We start from the raw sequence: 20,952 nt of genomic DNA on the forward strand, positions 1-20,952 counted from the left end.
TATAAAATGTTCGATGATAAAAAATGTATTAACATGAAAGTCATTATTCATTTCCATTAACACCCATTTCAGTAGCTTTAACTAATGTAGTTCTTCTAGTTTGGTCTTGTCGCAGATGAGAAAACTTGAAACGGTATAAACAGATATCCAGGTAGACAAACCTTTTTTTTTTTTTTTTTGAGACAGAGTCTTGCTCTGTCGCCCAGGCTGGAGTGCAGTGGTTCAATCTTGGCTCACTGCAACCTCCACCTCCTAAATTCAAGCGATTCTCCTGCCTCAGCTACCTGAGTAGCGGGGATCACAGATGTGCACCACCACGCCTGGCTAATTTTTGTATTTTTAGTAGAGATGGGGTTTCACCATGTTGGCCAGGCTGGTCTTGAACTCCTGATTTCAGGTGATCTGCCTGCCTCGGTGTCCCAAAGTGCTGGAATTACAGGCGTGAGTCACCATGCCCAGCTCAGACCTGTTTTTAATAGCTTTGCGCTAACATTTCATTTGAGGGAAAAGATATTTGAATGTTTGTTTATGGTTAAGGCTGCTTTCTTCTTTTCTTCAATATGCATATGAATCTTGCTGGCACTGTGTAAGAGAGACAGTGAGAGAAAGATGTGTACACACACACTCACACATTCTTACCCTCATACTCACAGAGAGATACAGCAGAGTTGTATGAGTCTTGGAACTAAACAAAACAAAACCTGATACCTATTATGTTGTCCCAGAAAGTGAATTCGACTGGATCTTAAAAACACATATGTGCTAGGCCTAGTTCTGTTTAATTGTATTCACATAACAACTCTGGCCTCAGTACTCATCTGTAAAATGAGAGTGCTGAGTTAGATTATTGCTGAGTCTCCTTCCAGCTTTGAGAATCCTTCTTTAGCTGAAGTTTTCCCACCATACAATTCCTAAGGCTGATAAAATGAGAAGATCAGATGTAAGCAGTGGTTCCCAAGGGAGTCTCTGGAGTCAATTTACCTGGGCTCACGTCCCATTTCTACCACAGACTGGCTGTGAGGCTTTGAGCAAGTTATTTAGCCTCCATGCCTCAGCTTTCTCATCTGTTGGAGGAGGAGGAGGAGGAGGATGAATTTGTTGGGGATGGTTATAGCATGTCACCAAAGGTTGTTGTGAAGACTGAATTTGTTAATACCTGTACATGTCAAGTATTTAGAACACTGTCTGGCATACTTAATGTTTAGCTCAGTAAATGTTTATCTTTTTTCATTATTACTACTATTGTTTAAATTCTTCTTAGAAAACTATGCTATAGAACTCTGAGGTGGTGGTGATTATTGCTGATCGTATATCATAATTAATTTCTCTACTAAGCATAGATCCAGATAATCTGGTAACCTGAAATCAGCTTTGAATGTGAATAGATAGAGCACTGTGTATTTGAATAGAGTACTACAGTATTATAAATGTTGACTCTAAAGAGTATTAGCTTAATTATAGAGCTGGTGTCCTGAGACCTACTTCAAAGTCTATACTGGCAGTATTGAATAAGCAAGCATCTTGATCCCTTGGCACCATTGTAATTTCTTTGTAAGTGTAATTCATATTATATTTCAGAATAACTCAAAACATCCTCATGGGATCCTGAAATCGAATTTTTCTAAAAATGTTCCCAAACCATTCTGTTTTATAGAATGCTGTCTATAGTGTGGCTAGAAAAAGACTGATAAGCAAGGCATTCTGAGAAATAGTATGTTATAGTGCTGTCATGGTGAGAGAAAGGCTTATATCCCTTTACCTGCAATTAGGTTAGATCTAGTTGTTCTAATAGTCTGTCAAAGTAGCAAGTGGTTAACACGTTGTGTGAGTTTGCTAGGGCCGCCGTAACAAAGTACCACAGATGGGGTGGCTTAAAAAATAAAACTTTATTTTTTCATGATTCTGGAGTCTAGAAGTCTGAGATCAGTGTGTGGGCAAGATTGGTTTCTTCTGAGGCATCTCTCCTTGGCTTATAAAGATGGCTGTTTTCACATTGTCTTACCTTTGACCCATCTATATCTCTGTTTCCTCTTCTTATAAGGTACCAGTCATATTGGATTAAAGCCTACCCTAATGACCTCATTTTAACTTAATTATCTCTTTAGAGATCCTGTTACAAATTCAGTCACATTTTGAGGTACTGGGGCTGAGGGCTTTAACAGAGAGATTTTGGGGAAGTACAACTCAGCCTGTGTTATATCTATTTAACGCATGTGTTACAGTTACCCAGATATTCCAGTAGTATCTTTTACCTTTAACTGACAGAAGCTTGATTTGAGATATAAATCTTATACTGTTTAATACTGGATTGGATGAAATGAGATTAGTTATTGTACCTTGATTTTAGAACTTTTGTAAATAGTAACAAAAACAACTTTCTTCTTTTTTTTTTTTCCTTTCTTTTTTTTCTTTTTTTTTTGAGACAGGGTCCTGCTCCGTTGCCCAGGCTGGAGTACAGTGGTGTAATCTTGCCTCACTGCCACCTCCATTGCCCAGGCTCAAGCAATTCTCCCGTCTCAACCTTCCAGGTAGCTGGGACTACAGGCACACACCACTATTCCTGGCTAATTTTTTTTTTTTTTTTTTGAGATGGAGTTTTGCTCTTGTTACCCAGGCTGGAGTGCAACGGCGAGATCTTGGCTCACCCTTCACCTTCGGGTTCAAGTGATTCTCCTGCCTCAGCCTCCCAAGTAGCTGGGACTACAGGCATGCACCACCATGCCTGGCTAATATTGTACTTTTAGTAGAGACGGGGTTTCTCCATGTTGGTCTGGCTGGTCTCGAACTCCTGACCTCAGGTAATCCACCCATCTTGGCCTCCCAAAGTGCTGGGATTATAGGTGTGAGCCACCACACCTGGCCAGCCTGGCTAATTTTTGCATTTTTTGTAGGGACGGGATTTTGTCATGTTGTCCAGGCTGGTCTTCAACTTCTGAGCTCAGGTGATCCACCAGCCTCAGCCTCCCAAAGTGCTGAGATTATAGGTGTGAGCCATGGCCTTCAAAATCAGCTTTCTTTTCTTATTATTTATTTATTTATTTTTTGTAGAGATAAGTCCTTGCTGTTGTCCAGGCTGGTCTTGAACTCCTGACCTCGATTGATCCTCCTGCTTTGGCCTCCCAAAGTGCTGAGATTACAGGCATAAGCCACTGTACCCAGCCAGTAAAATATTTTCTAGTAGCACGTTTACATGTTTTACTTCCTAGACTAACCCTTAAATGCCAAAGAGGAATTAAAGGAACTCTTTAGAATATTGTCACTCTTTTATCCAAAATGAATAAATAATCCTTCTAAAAAATTAGAATCTTAAATCTTTTGAGATCGTCAAGGTAGTGTGTCAACATCTTTTACCCTCTGATATGAGGTTGCTTTGAATACATTTTAATTTTTTTTAAGGAGCAACTTGATTAACTGAAGCTTTCAGTGCATTTTTGTTTGTATTCAGATTTAGTATTTGTAAATGTGGCAAGTTTCTTTTTCTTTTTTTTTGAGACGGAGTTTCATTGTTGTTACCCAGACTGGAGTGCAATGGTGCGATCTCGGCTCACCGCAACCTTCGCCTTCTGGGTTCAAGCAATTCTCCTGCCTCAGCCTCCTGAGTAGCTGGGACTACAGGCGCGCACCACCATGCCCAGCTAATTTTTGTCTTTTTAGTAGAGACGGGGTTTCACCTTGTTGACCAGAATGGTCTCGATCTCTTGACCTCGTGATCCACCCGCCTCGGCCTCCCAAAGTGCTGGGATTATAGGCGTGAGCCACCGCGCCCTTCCTGGCAAGTTTCTTTTTCATTAATATTTCATGTATTTTTAAGAAAGTATATGATCTTGTGGGAAACTATCAAAAACACCCATTTCACATATCAGTCTTGGTTCTCTGAATTTTAAGAACTAACTGGCCTCATATTTTGGCTTGGCATTTATGGATTGAAGGAGTCTTTATAGGCCTGGCACCGTGGCTCACACCTATAATCCCAGCATTTGGGGAGGCCGAGGTGGGCGAATCACTTGAGGTCAGGAGTTCTAGACCAGCCTGGCCAACATGGTGAAACCCCATTTCTACTAAAAATACAAAAATTAACCAGGTGTGATAGCAAGCGCCTGTAGTCCCAGCTACTTGGGAGGCTGAGGCAGGAGAATCACTTAAACCGCGGAGGCAGAGGTTGCAGTTAGCCAAGATTGAGCTACTGCACTCCAGCCTGGGTGACCAAGCAAGACTATCTCAAAAAAAAAAAAAAAAAAGTCTTTACATAATTGGAGTAAATTTCCTTTATATCTTTGCTAGCTAATCACTAATCACTTTGATCACCAATACTAAAAACTTACTAAATGGCCTTAATCTGAGTCATTTGTAGTCCAGATATAAATTTCTCAAATTCGATAGCTGAGTATAAATTTCTTAAGCTAGAATATCTGAGTATATAATTAAAAAGTGATTTTTATCCAGTTTTCCAAGAATGATCTCCTAGGTAAAATTACTTATTTTAAAAAAATTAGCCCAGTGATTTATTAAAATCTATAATTTTATTGAGGAGTTTCTATGTCAGGAACTATCTATCACCTACCACCTGGAAGGAGCCTTCAGTTCTATGTAGATATGCTTACCCCCAGATAACAGACAAACGTCTTGCTTGTACTCCACCTTGCCCTGCCCTGTCCTGCTCTATTGCTTGCATAGCTACAGAAGCTGTTTGGGGTGTGTCTTTTTCTGCCACTCAGTCTCTATATGGTAAAAGAGCAGCAAGGCTTGTTATCTTATGGAATGAAGTCAGAATTCCAGAGCAGAAACTGGGACTTCTTCAAGAAGGAAGAAGCATGACCAAAACCAGAATGAGTGGAGCTTGTATATTATCCAGAGAGGGGAAAGGATCCGAGCCCAAGCCATACCATCATCCTTCTAGGCAAAATCAGTACTGCAGTTAAGAAGGCACAGGAGGTTGGTGTGGGGTGTGCAGTTTTTGATACCCATAACTTCTAACTATTGGTACAAGAAAGTTCATCTAGAAAAGATTCATGCTAGCTGGGCACGGTGGCTCACGCCTGTAATCCCAGCACTTTGGGAGGCCAAGGCAGGTAGATCATCTGAGGTCAGGAGTTTGAGACCAGCCTGACCAGCGTGGTGAAACCCCATCTCTACTAAAAATACAAAATTCGTGTATTTTTGGTGGCACACATCTATAATCCCAGCTACTCAGGAGGCTGAGGCAGGAGAATCGCTTGAACCCAGGAGGCAGAGGTTACAGTGAGCTGAGATCACGCTATTGCGCTCCAGCCTGGGCAACAAAAGCAAAACTTCGTCTCAAAAAAAAAAAAAAGAAAAGACTCATGTTGTCCTGGCTGTTGGCCTAAGATTTCATGGTGGGATGAAACCTATGAATAGACCAAATGGTATACTGGACTGGCTCATTTGAAATCACTTATTGATAACATAAAAATAAGTGTTATACTTAGCCCTTAAATTGGCTTATTTATCCAGGCGATTAAATTATCTTTTTTAAAGATAAATATCTTTATCTTTTTTGTGGTATATATTTATGTGTATTTTTATTGAGAAAACTATAAAGCTTAATATAGCTACAGCTGGCTCTACCACAGAGTATGATACTGTATCCAAACGGTTTGTCTACAAGTGGTTTTTATTTCAGATTTAGAGACTGTAGCATTCCTTAGAAATATCTGTGTCTAAACTCTAAGGAAAGTTGGGTCTTGGAAGGAATGAGCTGAGCATGTAGTTGAAATGATCTTGTCCTTGAGAGTTACTGATGGTGACAATGACAAGTGACAGCTTAGAAGATAAGTAGGGAATGAATCTATAGACTACAATGTGGCATACCAAAAATCTGCCAATCATATTTCTGATAATGAATATGAGACTAGAAATGCCCTTTTTCTGAATATCCTGGGCCACATAATTTTGCCCATACACTGGGCAGAAATTGCTGGAATAGTTTATTCAGTGGTTTGTGTATATGTTGTTGGGTCTGTATTCTTGACTATATTTAACAAACTCATACTTCCTCTCTTAAACTGAGAGATTCATAATTAGTTTAATAACTGATTTTTGTTTTAATGAAACAACCAAGGACTGACTTCGGCATTATTTCTTCCTTTGACACTGTCCCCATTTGACCGTTAGTTTTCAGCAACTCAAATGGGCTTTCAGACTTCATGCCTTAAAATACAAGATGAAAATTACATTTTATCAAATAAAATGTATCTTTTTTTTTCCTCATGACGGAGTCTCACTCTGTTGCCCAGGCTGGAATGCAATGGCATCATCTCAGCTCACTGCAACCTCCACCTCCCAGGTTCAAGCAATTCTCCTGCCTCAGCCTCCTGAGTAGCTGGGATTATAGGCATGTGCCACCATGCCCAGCTAATTTTGTATTTTTATTAGAGGTGGGATTTCACTGTGTTGGTTAGGCTGGTCTCGAACTCTTCACGTCATAATCCACCTGCCTCGGACTTCCAAAGTGCTGGGATTATAGGCATGAACCACTGCGCCAGGCCTAGGCATATCATTTTAAATAAAATTTGCTGGGCTGAATACATTGTTAGGAAATTATAAACAAAAAAATTACATATAATTTAACAGGTAACATCTGATCATAAATGTGAAAAAGTGGAAGCTGGGGATGTGTAATCAGCCTTATAGACAGTCAAGATGCTAAGAGGCTGATTTGTTTGTTTATGGATTGTTGGGAGGGGAAGAGATGAGAATTTTCCTTACATGAATTTGGCAGTTTAAAAATTTCAGTTGTAATTACGCTATTTTTCTAAGTGCATTGTGCTTAAGTCATGGTGATTCAAGCAAATAGGTTTTTGTCATTGCGGGAAGAGAAAAGTCAGTAGTTAAAATGGCAGTGGACATCTTAAAGTAGAAAAGATCTCAAAAGCCTCTCCTTCCCTTATTTTAGTTGCAAAAGGGAAGTCAGAGTCCTGGTATTTTTCATATATTATTCAACTTCAACTTGAAGAACTGGCTATTTTCTTCTTTCATTATTATCAATCTATAGCTGTCAGGCCTCATCAGTGATGACAGTTGACATTAATGGGATTTACCAAACTTTACAATATAGTTGCACAAACAATAAATTTCTCCTTATTTTGCAGCATTGGACACATTTCCACTATGCTAATGGCATTTTAAGTATATTCGTCAATTTCCCAATTCTTTACTGAAGCAAACTTTAACAGTTTATACTTGAGGACTGAAGTGTGACTCTGCCAATTATCAGGTCAGTATCACCCCCACCTCTACCCTCACATCCAAGAATATCACTGCTATCCTAAAGTGTAATGCAGTTTTACTGTTACTCTTACATATTTCAGACAAAAATGTATTGCAGTGTCCTATATATTGAGATTACATTCAAATGCGTAGAACAGAAGGAATTGTTAAATTTTAATACTTATAAAGAGTGGTTATTGGAATATGTAAAAACAGATCTGTTGGTTCTTATGTTACACAGCAGTGGCCTTTCTTTCCTCCTGTGTAATAGTTATATTGCATTCATGTAGACACTAAACTGAGTTGGTCCCTTTTTTGTTTTAGACAGAGTCTCAGTCTGTCAACCAGACTGGAGTGCAGTGGTGTGATTTCAGCTCACTGCCATCTCCACCTCCCAGGTTGAAGTGATTCTCCTACCTCAGCCTCCCAAGTAGCTGGGACTACAGGCAAGCACCACCACGCCCAGCTAATTATTTGTATTTTAAGTAGAGACAGGATTTCACCATGTTGGCCAGGCTGGGTCTCAAACTCTTGATCTCAAGTGATCAGCCCACCTCCACCTCCCAAAGTGCTGGGATTACAGGCGTGAGTCACCGCACCCAGCTGAGTTGGGACATGTTAGTGAAATATGCAGTTATTAACATTTGTGTGTAGAAGTGATTTATAAACACAGAGAAAATAAATAAGAGCATTCTTCTTTGTCATTGACAAGGAATAGAACATTTCCTTGCCTAAGCTGGATTGTTTTATAATTAAAGTGACTCTGAAGAATGTTGTCATTTTACACTTTTATAAGAATGTATATTTATCATAACAGATTAAAGACTTTTTTTTTATTTTACATATCCAAGACTTTAGGTACAATGTAATTTAGTTCTTTATATATGTACCTTTTATTTTTATTTAATTAGACTCTCTAACAAATAATACTTGATTTTTACTTAAAAGCTTAAAATGGAACGAAGAAGGACTTCCCAATTGCAAAAGGGCAGCTGAAGTTATTTTTCAGTCATCGATCTTGGCTGTCTACAATTTTTGATAGTGCCTTTCTTAAATTCTTTTGAAAAGTGAGACAGGATAATAGTTACTAATAATGAAACCAGGTATCAGCAATGTGGTAAGATGTTCTACATTTATTAACTCAATCTTCATAGCAGCCCTCTGAGTTAAATCTCATCATCCCCTTTCACAGATTAGAAAACAGAGTTGGAAAACTTGCCCAGTTACACAACTAGGAAAATGCAGATGTGCCATCTGACTACCAAGCTACTTGTACTTTCCAATATAACCTCTTATAAAGTGTAGCTTTATTAGGTTTGTTAGAATTTTTTTGTTTAGTTTTGTTTTCATTTTTACTTTTAAAAGAGATGTTATGAGACATATCTCTGATACTAATGTGAATGTCATTTACTAGTTGCTAAAATTCACTTGTTAGAAAATTAGAGGCCAGGCTCGGTGGCTCACACCTATAATCCCAGCACTTTGGGAAGCCGAGGCAGGCAGATCACCTGAGGTCAGGAGGTTAAGACTAGCTTGGCCAATATGGTAAAACCCTGTCTCTACTAAAAATATAAAAATTAGCTGGGCATGGTGGCACATGCCTGTAATCTCACCTACTTGGGAGGCTGAGACAGGAAAATTGCTTGAACCTGGGAGGCAGAGGTTGCAGTGAGCCAACACTGCGCCATTGCACTCCAGCCTGGGCAACAAGAGCAAAACTCCGTCTCAGAAAGAAAAGGCCAGGTGCAGTGGCTAACACCTGTAATCCTAGCACTTTGGGAGGTGGAGGCAGGCAGATCACCTGAGGTCAGGAGTTCAAGACCAGCCTGACTAAAATGGTGAAATCTTGCCTCTACTAAAATACAAAAATTAGTTGGGCATGATGGTGGGTGCCTGTAATCTCAGCTACTCAGAGGGTTGAGACAGGAGAATGGCTCGAACCCAGGAGGCGGTGGTTTCAGTGAGCTGAGGTCATGCCACTGCACCCCAGCCTGGGCGACTAAGTGAGATTCCGTCTCAAAAAAAAAAAAGAAAAGAAAATATTGGCAGTTAGAGCTGAGGTTGCATTGAAGGTGTTTTACTGTACTTTAAAAAAACTTGTACAGCATGCCCTGGAACACAATCTAACAACAAAAAGAAGTATACATTTTATACATGTTCACTTAAAAGCAGTAGCTCTGGAAGGAATCAGTTCTTCTTTTATGTGCCCCCTACAATTTAATAAGAGTGATAAATTACTGGAGGGTATGTGAACTAGTCATGTTATGATTCACTTTAAAGAATACTATAAGAGTGGCAATTTGGAAGTAAGAAGTGGAGAGAGAAATAGTATTGTTAAACTTTAGAAATTATAAAATATATCTTACCATACACACTGGTCAGAAGACCCTTCCAAGATTGTACAGCAGTCTAATTTCTATCTTTATGTGTTTTGTGAGAATTAGTCCTGTAGAAGAGAGATTGAGTTTGTGCCATGCAGTTTGCCATTTAATATACTTTGGAACATGCAGATTCTCAGAGAAATATGAACTTAGGAAGTCAGATAAATTCAGTTTGTAGTAGCCTAGCCAGTTAAGTTTTTAAACAGGCCCGGCACAGTGGTTCATGCCTGTAAACTTAGGGAGGCTAAGGTGGGAGGATTGCTTGAGCCCAGGAGTTTGTGTCCAGCTTGGGTAACAAAGAGAGACCCCATTTCTACAAACAAGAAAAAGTAACCAGGCATGGTGGCATGTATCAGTGATCCTAGCTACTTGGGAGGCTGAGGCAGGAGAATCACTTGAGCCCAGAAAGTTGAGGCTGCAGTGAGCTATGTTTGCACCACTACACTCCAGCCTGGGTGACAGAGCAAGACTGTGTCTTAAACAAAAAAGAAAAAGTGTAAACAATATTCCTTAAGAATTTATTTAAAGTAGATTTACATATAGTTGTATAAGTCTATTTTATTATACAAAATATAATTATGGTGATAGCTATTGTCTGTGGAATTGGACAGTTTAAAAGAAAAGTTTCTCCCATACTCCCGCCAGATATTGTCTTTGCCCAATTTTATTTTGACCAATTGAAGAGGGATATCAGAATGTTTTATGTACAGTTTTGGAAATTGGTTATCTAAAACTGGGAAATGTTTTCATGGTCTAACAATTTTTCCAAGAAATGGTATTCATTGTAACATAATTTTACCTGAGAAATTAGTGGCTAATTCTTTCTGAGATTTTCTAGGATGTTTGTTTGTAAATACGTCTGGAGGAAACATGATGAAAAATGGATCTTTGTGAGTGGTAGTGAAATCAATAATTAAAGTGAATTTTATTTTCTGTTGATACTCGGTTTGTGATTAACATCAGAAAACTTATATTTCTATTTAATTGAAACTATTTCCTTAAAGCATTTGATACTATACTCTTTTCTTATCTCTCAATTTATCACTTTATTTTTTCTTTAATTATATCAAATTAACTATGTGTTTGGAGATTGTCTGATTATTACCTTTGTTTTAAGCTTTCAGGATGAATCTGGAAAAACTCAGCAAGCCTGAACTGCTTACGCTATTTAGTATTCTTGAAGGAGAGCTTGAAGCAAGGGACCTTGTTATAGAAGCCTTAAAGGTATGTTAAAGAAAAAAAAAAGAGAGAGAGGTCATCATATATTTTGAAAGTCATTCATTGGTTGTAATTTATTTAACTAGGGTATTTTTGTAGTGTCCACTGAAGTTGAATGAAGGACCTACTGACACTTGCTCTAGGTAGCCACCTATATGGGGTGATACATGGGACACTGGGGAAACCTTTCTGTTTTCGAAAGAATTCCCTTAGTTTCTTGATCTGATGTCTAGACCTTGAACTTCATTTTTTTTTTTTTTTTTTTTTTTCCTGAGACAAGGTCTTGCTGTTGCCAGGCTGGAATGCAGTGGTGAGATCTCGGCTCACTGTATCCTCCGCCTCCCTGATTCAGGTGATTCTCCTGCCTCAGCCTCCCAAGTAGCTGGGAATACAGGCGTGCGCCACCACGCCCAGCTGATTTTTGTATTTCTAGTAGAGATGGGGTTTCACCATGTTGGCCAGGATGTTCTTAATCTCTTGACCTTGTGATCCACCGATCTTGGCCTCCCAAAGTGCTGGTATTACAGGCATGAGCCACCGCACCTGGTTGAACTTCATTCTTTTAGTTTAGTGGCCCTTAGCTGTTTTCAAATGCTGACCCCTTTGAGACTTGATAAGACCAACTTCCTAATAAATGTATATACAGCCATATATCAGAATTCAAAATATAATATCTGGGAGATAAGGATCCTATGAAAATATCCCTGGATTCCCTGGACCCAAGATTAAGAATTTTTACTTTTGGTAGTAGTTTAAGCCCATTTCTAATTCTCACTGCTAATTGCCTATTGTTATTCTCACTTCTTTCCCCCATTTATCACCTGTCTCAATCCCTTCATAATGAGGGTAGGAGTGGGGGTGACAGCTGCCTCTAAGGGAGAAATCAAAGGATGACCTTGTTTTCACTTTTATAGTGTTACCAATAAAACTTTTTACTTTTCAGCCTTAGAAACTGTACAAACCTGTAGTACTTTATGTGTCTATTTACTAATCACGGTATCCTCAGCACCCAGCACAGTGCCAGGCATATAGATGTTCAGTAAACATTTGTTGAACAACGAAATGATTGTACTATTGTGGTGTGGTACTTTAAAATACTACTGTAAGACTTCAAACTGGATGTTATGAATGACTAAATTTTAAAGCCTTTTCCTATGTGTGCTCTGCAACATACACTGCCTTCTGGTTTTAATGTTAACGGATGCTTTTTGCACATGTTTTCCTAAAATATATTTTTTTCTGCATGAATCCAATTGTGGTTACTATAGGCAGCTTCTGATAAGTTGAAAGAGAAGCTTGAGAAGCGAGAGTTAAAATTAAAGGAGCATTTGATACAAGATACCATTCAGAATCAGGCAAAGTGTTGTATTTAGTCTGCATATGGTCTGTAGGTGATTCTGAGGCTTAACTCTGTGCAGTTCAGGTGAAATGAATAGCGTCACCAGAAGTGACACATCTTTAAACAATCTATTGTTAGATAAAATAGGGGGCAGCTGGGGTTAAAATTGTTTCCATCCTTTGAGAAAAGCAACTGCCATAGCATTCTTTCAAGCGTAAAGTATTTTATTTATGGAGTTTTGGGCGGGGGTTGTTTGTTTTGATTCTGCAATGTATCAGGATTTTACTGCATTGTTTTTATAGCTTTTGCTTAACAATAAACACCTGTTGGACTTTATGAACTAATATGGCAACCAGTTTTCTTCCTTTTAATATTGGTTCTTAATTCATGCTTAATGGGTTGAAAAGATTTTGGTCTTTGTTCTAAATAGCTGTGATTTGTTTTTCCTTTCTGTTTTGCTTCCAGTAAAAAAAGCTTATCTTTTTATTTTCTCCCTAGCTTCAAAATAGATTTTTGTGTGAACATAAAATCTATTCTTTAACCGTATATCTCTAAACAAAACCATATGGCTTACTGTCACTTCTCTGGCAAGGCTTGACTTTCTTTAGGGATATGTTGTAAAGTTCCCATAGGCTGTAAGTTGACCTAACCTATAGAGTTAGAATTGTAAAAGAGCTACGATCCTATTCCAGAATTTCTGCAAAGTGCCAGATTGCAGCTATAATCTTCTAGAGCCCCATGATTATGTTCTTTTTCTCCTCAGAAGCCTCCTCACTCACTCTCTGTTGCAGCCAAGACATGTTTGGCATAGAACCGGGGAAAGCCAATAGAAAATAATGTAAGACATTATTCAGTGTCTTGTATATTTCAAATCTAATTGTTACAGAGGCCATCTATTCTATATTTGGTCCTAATTAGATTTTATTTAAAGTGGCTTTCTGTTTTAGAAGGAATCATGTCAGGAAAAAAGAAAACCTTTGTGAAGGTCTTTCCCTTTCATTACTTTCATTTCATGAATAAGAACACTAAAGGAATACTCTCTACAATGAAAGCAAATTACGTTGCTCATGAACTGTCTATGGGAAGCCAAGAGTGGAACTACACAGTTCAGCAAGAAAGCCTCAGTTCATTAATTCCAAGCAAATCCAGTAAATGGCTTCCTACCGTAGTCTGTGATTGCTTCAGAGGAGAATAAAGGAAGGTTAATCAATGGCCATTTTAAAAATATGAAAAATAGATTCAACTGCTAATAAAATTTAGATTAAATAATTTGTTTCTAAGTCTTCTACATCGGGTATATTACATCTGCACATCTTCGATCTGATGCAAAGCCACACTAAATGGCTTTTGTAACTAAATAGAATCTACCTTGCCGTTATTGGTATCACTTTATTTTAAAGTATTCTTTAAATTGTCTATACAATGATAAATGGTGAAGTATTACAGCTTTCATGTAGAATTTAGGAGTCTTGAATTCCTTTCCACTGATGCCTTGATTATAAAACAGGTATAACTCTTTTTAAAACTGAGGATAGAACTTTGTTGTATTTGGCCAAAGGCCACTGCAAAATTCCCCAAGCAAGAAGATTTACAGGCAAAAATGTTATAGACATGACAAAGATAGAAATACGAGTGTGAGATTATGTAATACGTCATTCTACAGGTTTAACTGTTGTGAGTTTTTTCAGCAACAAAGGGTTAAAATGAAAAAACCTAAGTGTTATGTCTGTGTTGAAACAATTAACTTTTCACTGTAAATATTCTGGAAAAAATAATCATAAGGATCTTATGACAGTGCCAAATATAGAAAACAAAATAGAAGTTACCATGGAAGGTGCTGTGGCTTAGGAACATCACGGCTGTGGTCATATAGTGGTTAGTATTCTGTGTTGTGCCTAGCAAACTCAGTTTGTATCCAAAAATTAAAAAAATAACATTGCAAGTTCACTGTAATTCCATAGTCTAACATCTGCTTTTGGTCATGGCCTTGTACTTATTATGGAAGCAGATTATTATAAAGACTGGTCTGAAATGAGACAGGTGAAATTGAACTTAGCAATCACCATACATTGTTCTATACTAATCAGCCTGTTTAGAGAGTTTGCATTTTTTTAAAAATCAGATACTAGCTTGTTTGACAACAGATCTTTGAAAGTGTTAAATGGACTCAAGTTGAAACATTCTTTGGCACCCATAGCCTGGACCTAACAATTCTTTGGCTAAAAATGATCCCATTTTAATAGTTTTTAGGAAGAGCTTTTAAGATTGGGATGGGTGGTTTAGATCATTGATGAAGATCACATGAACATAAGCTATAACTGACAGAAGTCCAATTTCTGTCTAGATAACTGGGATATTAGGGTGAAAACAGAATTTTATTTAGGTTGCTGAGTTATAAGGTTTTTATATTTATATTCATATTCATAATCTTTATTATGAAACTTAATGAATTAATCAGTGGCCATTTGTGGTCACATTTTAATGTGTTTTTTGGAGTTGGAGTAACTATTCTTTTTTTTGAGGTGAAGTTTCACTCTGTTGCCCAGGCTTGAGTGCAACTGCATGATTTCAGTTCACTGCAACTTCCACCTACCTCCCAGGTTCAAGGGATTCTCCTGTCTTAGCCCCTCCCTCCCCCCACCCCAGTAATTGGGATTACAGGTATGCACCACTACACCCAGCTAATTTTTTTTATATTTTTGTAGAGACGGGGGTTTCACCATGTTGGCCAGGTTGGTCTCGAACCTTGGACCTTAAGTAATCCACTGGCTTTGGCCTCCCAAATTGCTGGGATTACAGGTGTGAGCCACTGCGCCTGGCCTCGAGTGGCTCTTTTTATTCCTATGCTCTCTCCCTTTCTTTTTCTAGAGACAGAGTCTTACTCTGTTGCCTAGGCTACAGTGTAGTGGCTGGAGTGTGCACCTCACTACAGCCTCAACCTCCTGGGCTTCAGTGATCCTCCCACCTCAGCCTCCTGAGTAACTGGGACTACAGGGGCACACCACTATACCTGGATAATTTTTGAATTTTTTGTAGAGACAGGGTTTTGTCATGTTAGCCAGGCTGGTCAGAACTCCTACTCAAGCAATTCTCCTGTCCCGGCCTCCCAGAGTGCTGGGATTACATGCATGAGCCACCATGCCAGCCTATTCCTGCTCTTTCTGAGTGAAGTTTATACATGGATTCCTGGTTTTTCAAAAAAGAAACATAAAGATAATTACTAGGTACTCTTCAAAACGATCAACCAGAACATTCAGTTAAGTGTAGCTGTTAGGAATGTGAGCTTTCAGGAGAGACAGACTTAGGATTTGAGCTCTGCCACTCAATTGTCGTGTGATCTTAAGACAAGTTATTTTACCTTGTAAGCTTTATCTGTAAAATGGTACTGTTATTATGAGGACCAAGTGAGAGAGCAAATGCTAATATTGAAGTGCTCAGTGCTCATTTACTTTTAGTTACTATTATTAGAACATAGGTTCAAAGTCCATCCATTTAGGAACAAAGATATTCCATAAAGTAAGAAATACTGATAAGGCCAGTCACTGTGGCTCATACCTGTAATCCCAGCACTTTTGGCAGGAAGCATGTTGCCAAGGCTAGGCTCAAACTCCTAGCACTTAAGTGCTGGGAGTTTTTCATTATAAAGAGAAGGAACCTGGAGCACTTCAGTGCTGGGAGTTTGAGTCTAGCCTTGGCAACATAATGAGACCCCATTTCTGCAACAACAACAACAAAGACAAAGAAAGACTGATAATAAATATGCTATCCTCCGTAAAGAAAGTGACAGTTCTTCTCAATTAAATCTTGGTTGTTATTAGTGATGCTTGTACATTATCTTGTTTTTCTTAGGAGAATTGACAGTTTTGAGTTGACCTGTTGGTATCTACACACCCAAAAGCATGTATTTTGAGGCAGCAAAGGTTAAGAGTGTACTCTGGGTCATGGAACAGATGTTATAGTCCTTTTCTTTGTAATGAAAACAGGAAATACAGCGATAATGCAGAAGCCTTTGTAGCAGACTTTTTTTCACTGATTTGTTTATTCTTCCATTGTTTGATTCAGCATATTATATTTTGGCTTTTTAAAACAGCTTTATTGAGGTATAATTGACATATGATAAACTGTATGTATTTGATATATGCAAATTGATGTTTTGATGTATTTCTCCATGAAACCTTTATCACAATCAAGATAACAGACATAGCCATTGCTCCCCAAAATGTTTATGCCCCTTTGTGACCTCTCCTGCCCAACTTTCCTCACTTCTCCCCACCCCTGCTTCCAAATCACTCATCTGCTTTCTGTCCTTAGAAATTAGTTTACATTTTCTGAAATTTTGTGTAAGTGGAATCATGCAGAATATACTCCATTTTGGTCTGACTTCTTTCACTTCACATAATTACTTTGAGATTTAGCCATGTTGTTGTGTACATGACAGCTCATTTCTTCTTTGTTACTTAATGGTGTTCCATTATGTGTATATACCACAGTTTGTTTTGTCCATTTAACTGTTTATAAAAATTTGTATTGTTTCTAATTTGGGACTTTATAAAGTTGCTGTGAACGTTCATATACAAGGCTTTGTGTGGATATATACTTTCATTTGTTTTTAATAAATAGCTAGAAATAGAATGGCTATATTATATGATAGATGTATGTTTGATTTTTAGGATCTGCCCAAGTGTTTTTCAAAGTGATTATACCATTTTACATTCCACAGATATATCCAGTTGCTGCACATCCTCACCAACACTTGGTATAGCCAGTCTTTTTCATTTTAGCCACCCTTATAGGTGTGTAATATCTCATTATAGTTACAATTTCCATATTATCGTTGGCTGATGTTGAATATCTTTTCATGTGCTTATTTGCTAATCTGCTCTCTGTATTGGTTATTTTATTTTATTTTGTTTTGTTTTATTTTGTGTTAGAGTTGGGATCTCACCTTGTTACCCAAGCTGAAGTGCAGTGGTACAGTCTTGGCTCACTTTGGTCTCAGTCTCCTGGGCTCCAGTGATCCTCCAGCCTCAGCCTCCCCGGTAGCTGGAACTACAGTCTCGTACCACCATGCCTGGCTAATTTTTTTAATTTGTGGTAGAAATGAGATCTCAACCATGTTGTTCAGGCTGGTATCAAACTCCTCACCCTAAGTGATCTTCCCACCTTGGCCTCTCAAAGTGCTGGGAATATAGGTATAGCCACTAAAATCTTTTGCCCCTTTTTTTGTGTGTGTTATTTGTTTTCTCATTATTTAGTTTTGAGAGTTTCTTCTATATTTGGATGCAAGTCCTTTATCAAATATATGCCTTGCAAATATTTTCTTCCAGTCTGTAACTTATTTCATTCTCTTAACTGTATTTTTTTACAATTAAGATACTTAACTGTTGTAGTTAATAACAATGTATTGTATACTTCAAAATCACTGGTAGGTTTTAAGTGTTCTCGCTGTACAAAAATTATAGTATGTAAAATAATACATATGTTAATTAGCTCAATTTTGCCATTCCACAGTGTATACATATTTCAGAACATATTGTACACTATAAATATTTACAGTTATCAACTAAAAAAATAAATTTTAAATAAATAAAAACCCAGCCATGATCTAGACCAGGAAAAAAAGTTTATTTTTTGTAGACAGGAAAAAAGAAAAGATACTTAGCTATCTTTTGAAGAGCAAAAGTTTTTCATTTCCATGAAGTTCAGTTTATCAGTTTTTCTTATTTTTGAGAGTCTTGCTGTGTCACCCAGGCTGGAGTGCCATGATATGATCTCGAGTCACTGCAACCTCTGCCTCCTGGGTTCAAGCGATTCTCCTGCCTCAGCCTCCTGAGTAGCTGGAACTACAGGCATCTGCCACCATGCCCAGCTAATTTTTGTATTTAGTAGAGACAGGGTTATAAATGTTGGTTGGGCTGGTCTTGAACTCCTGACCTCAAGTGATCCACCCACCTTGGCCTTTCAAAGTGCTGGGGTTGCAGATGTGAGCCACCATGACTGGCCTATCAATTTTTCTTTTATGGATTTTGTTTTTAATGTTATAGCTAAGAAATCTTTGCCTTAAACAATGTCAAAAAGATTTTCTCCTATTTTTTTTTTTTTTCTCGTAAGTCTCATAGTTTTTAGTTTTACACTTAGGTCTATGATATATCTTCAGTTAATGTTGTTACATAGTACAACACACAGACGTGTGTGTGTGTGTGTGTGTATGTCCAGTTGTTCTAACACCATTTGCTGAGATTATCCTTCCTCTTTAGAATGGTCTTTGCACCTTTGTCACAGTTATTCATATATTCATGTGTTTATTTCCAGACCCTCTGTTTTGTTCTTTTGATCTGTTTGCCTCCCTTGATCCCAGTACCACACTGTTTTGATTATTGTGGCCTTATGGTAACTTAAAATCAGTTAGTGTTAGTCCTCCAACTTGTATTCTTTTTGAAACTTGTTTGACTTACTTATGGTCCTTTGCATTTCCATATGTATAGAATCAGCTTGCCAGGTTCTCTACAAATCTTGTTGGGATTTGGATTGGGACTGCACTGAATCTAGAGATCAATTTGGGGAGAATTCATTTCTTAACAACATGGTGTTTTTCAATCCATGCATATGGTATATCTCATCATTTATTTAGCTTATCATTAATTTCTCTCAGCAGTGCTTTGTAGCTTTCAGTGTATAGGTTTTTCACATTTTTTTGTGAGATTTACCCCTAAGTATTTCACACTTTTGATACTATAAATGGTATTGGGTTTTATTGTTGTTGTTGTTTTGGTTTGGTTTGGTTTTTTGAGATGGGGTCTCACTCTGTCACCCAGGCTGAGTGTAGTGGGATGATCATGGTTCACTGCAGCCTCAACCCCACCAGGCTCAAGAGATCCTCCTGCCTTAACCTCCCAAGTAGCTGGGTCTGCAGGCACACACCATGCCCAGCTAAATTTTTTTTTTTTTTTTTTTTTTTTTTTTTAGAGACAGGACCTCACTATGTTACCCAGGTTGGTCTCAAATTCCTGGACCCAAGTGATCTTCCCACCTCGGGATTACAAACATGAGCCACTGCACCCAGCCAGTATTGTTTTTTAAATCTTAGTTTCTGATTGTTTATTGCTGTTGTACAGAAATAAAATTGGCCAGGCGTGGTGGTTCATGCCTGTAATCCCAGCAATTTGGGAGGCTGAGGCAGGCAGATCACCTGAGGTCAGGAGTTTAAGACTAGCCTGGTTAACATGGTGAAACCCTGTCTACTAAAAATACAAAAATCATCTGGGTGAAGCGGCACAACACCTGTGGTCTCAGCTACTCGGGAATCTGAGGGAGGAGAATCACTTGAACCTCGGAGGCAGAGGTTGCAGTGAGCTGAGATTGCGCTACTGTACTCCAGCCTGGGTGACAGAGCAAGACTCAGTCTCAAAACAAAAAGAAATAAAATTGATTTTTGTATACATTGATTTTATATCCTGCAACCTTGCTAATAAACTCACTTATTAATTCTGGTAGCTTTTAAAATAAATTCCTTTGGGGCCTGGCATAGTGGCTGACACCTATAATCCCAGTATTTTGGGAGGCTGGGGTGGGTGGATCATTCGAGTCCAGGAGTTCAAGACCAACCTAAGCAACATGGTGAAACCCCTTCTCTTTAAAAAAAAAAAAAAATTAGCTAGGTTTGGTAGCGTACATCTGTAGTCCCAGCTACTAGGAAGGCTGAGGTAAGAGAATTGATTGAGCCAGTGACATTGAGGCTGCAATGAGCTATAATTCCACCACTGCACTCCAGCTTAGGTGACAGAGTGAGACTCTGGACTCAGTCAGTTTCACTGGATTTCCTACTGACAATTGTCTGCAAATAAGGACAGTTTTACTTATTTCTTTCTAATCTGGATGCTGTGTGTGTGTGTGTGTGTGTGTGTGTGCGCGCGCGCGCTGTGTTGACTAGAACCTTCAGTACAATGTCAAATAGAAATGATGGGGATATCTGTGTCTTCCTCCCAGAAAGCATTCAGTCTGTCAAGTTGTTAGCTATAGGTTTTTCACAAATGCTCATTATCAGATTGAGGAAATTTCTATTTTTAGTTTGCAGGGAATTTTTATCAGGAATGAATGCTGGATTTTGTCATGCTTTTTCTGTACCTATTTAAAGCATAAAAAATTTTTATGTCCTTGTTGTGTGTCTGAAATATTGTGTGAAAGAGAGCTTCATCCCCTTTTTTATTGACCTTCTCTGAGAATCAAGTAAAGTGATGTGGAGTAGCTTTTTCAGATTTATTTTGCTGCTTTTTAGAAACTAAATTCTGTAATTTAATTTTTTAAATTTTGTTGTGCCGGGCATACTGGCTCATACCTGTAATCCCATAACTTTAGGAGGTCAATGCAGGAGAATCACTTGAATCTGGGAGTTGAAGACCAGCCTGGGCAACATAGCAAGACCCCATCTCTTAAAAAAAAAAAAAAGAAAGAAAGAAAAAAGAAAAGTAAAATTTTATTGAGTAGAGTCCAGTAATTAAATCATTTTTCCTATGGCAAAACTTTTTTTTTTTTTTGAGATGGAGTCTTGCTCTTTGCCCAGGTTGGAGTGCAATGGCATGATCTTGGCTCGCTGCTACCTCTGCCTCCTGGGTTCAAGCAATTCTGCTGCCTCAGACTCCTGTAACTGGGATTACAGGTGCCCACCACCAAACCCAGCTAATTTTGTATTTTTGCTAGAGATGGGGTTTCACCATATTGGCCAGACTGGTCTCGAACTCCTGACCTCAAGTGATCCGTCCATCTCAGCTTCCCAAAGTTCTGGGTTTA

The 20,952-nt window shown here is 38.3% G+C and overlaps 1 protein-coding gene across 2 annotated transcripts in view; it reads left to right on the forward strand.

Moving 5' to 3' along the window:
* The window catches only part of CTTNBP2NL (CTTNBP2 N-terminal like), a 58,185-nt gene that overhangs the window by 6,906 nt on the left and 30,327 nt on the right, over positions 1 to 20,952 (forward strand). Inside the window, exons 2-3 of one of the 2 annotated variants that reach the window (XM_009001884.5) lie at positions 7,110 to 7,234; positions 10,726 to 10,832. In XM_009001884.5, coding sequence (XP_009000132.1) covers positions 10,734 to 10,832 — 99 coding nt within the window. In that variant the 5' untranslated portion in view covers positions 7,110 to 7,234; positions 10,726 to 10,733. The remainder of the gene's footprint in view (positions 1 to 7,109; positions 7,235 to 10,725; positions 10,833 to 20,952) is intronic. The other variant, XM_009001885.5, reaches the window with a different exon arrangement.

The sequence above is a fragment of the Callithrix jacchus genome, chromosome 7 (assembly GCF_049354715.1).
Source record: "Callithrix jacchus isolate 240 chromosome 7, calJac240_pri, whole genome shotgun sequence".
Taxonomy (NCBI): domain Eukaryota; kingdom Metazoa; phylum Chordata; class Mammalia; order Primates; family Cebidae; genus Callithrix; species Callithrix jacchus.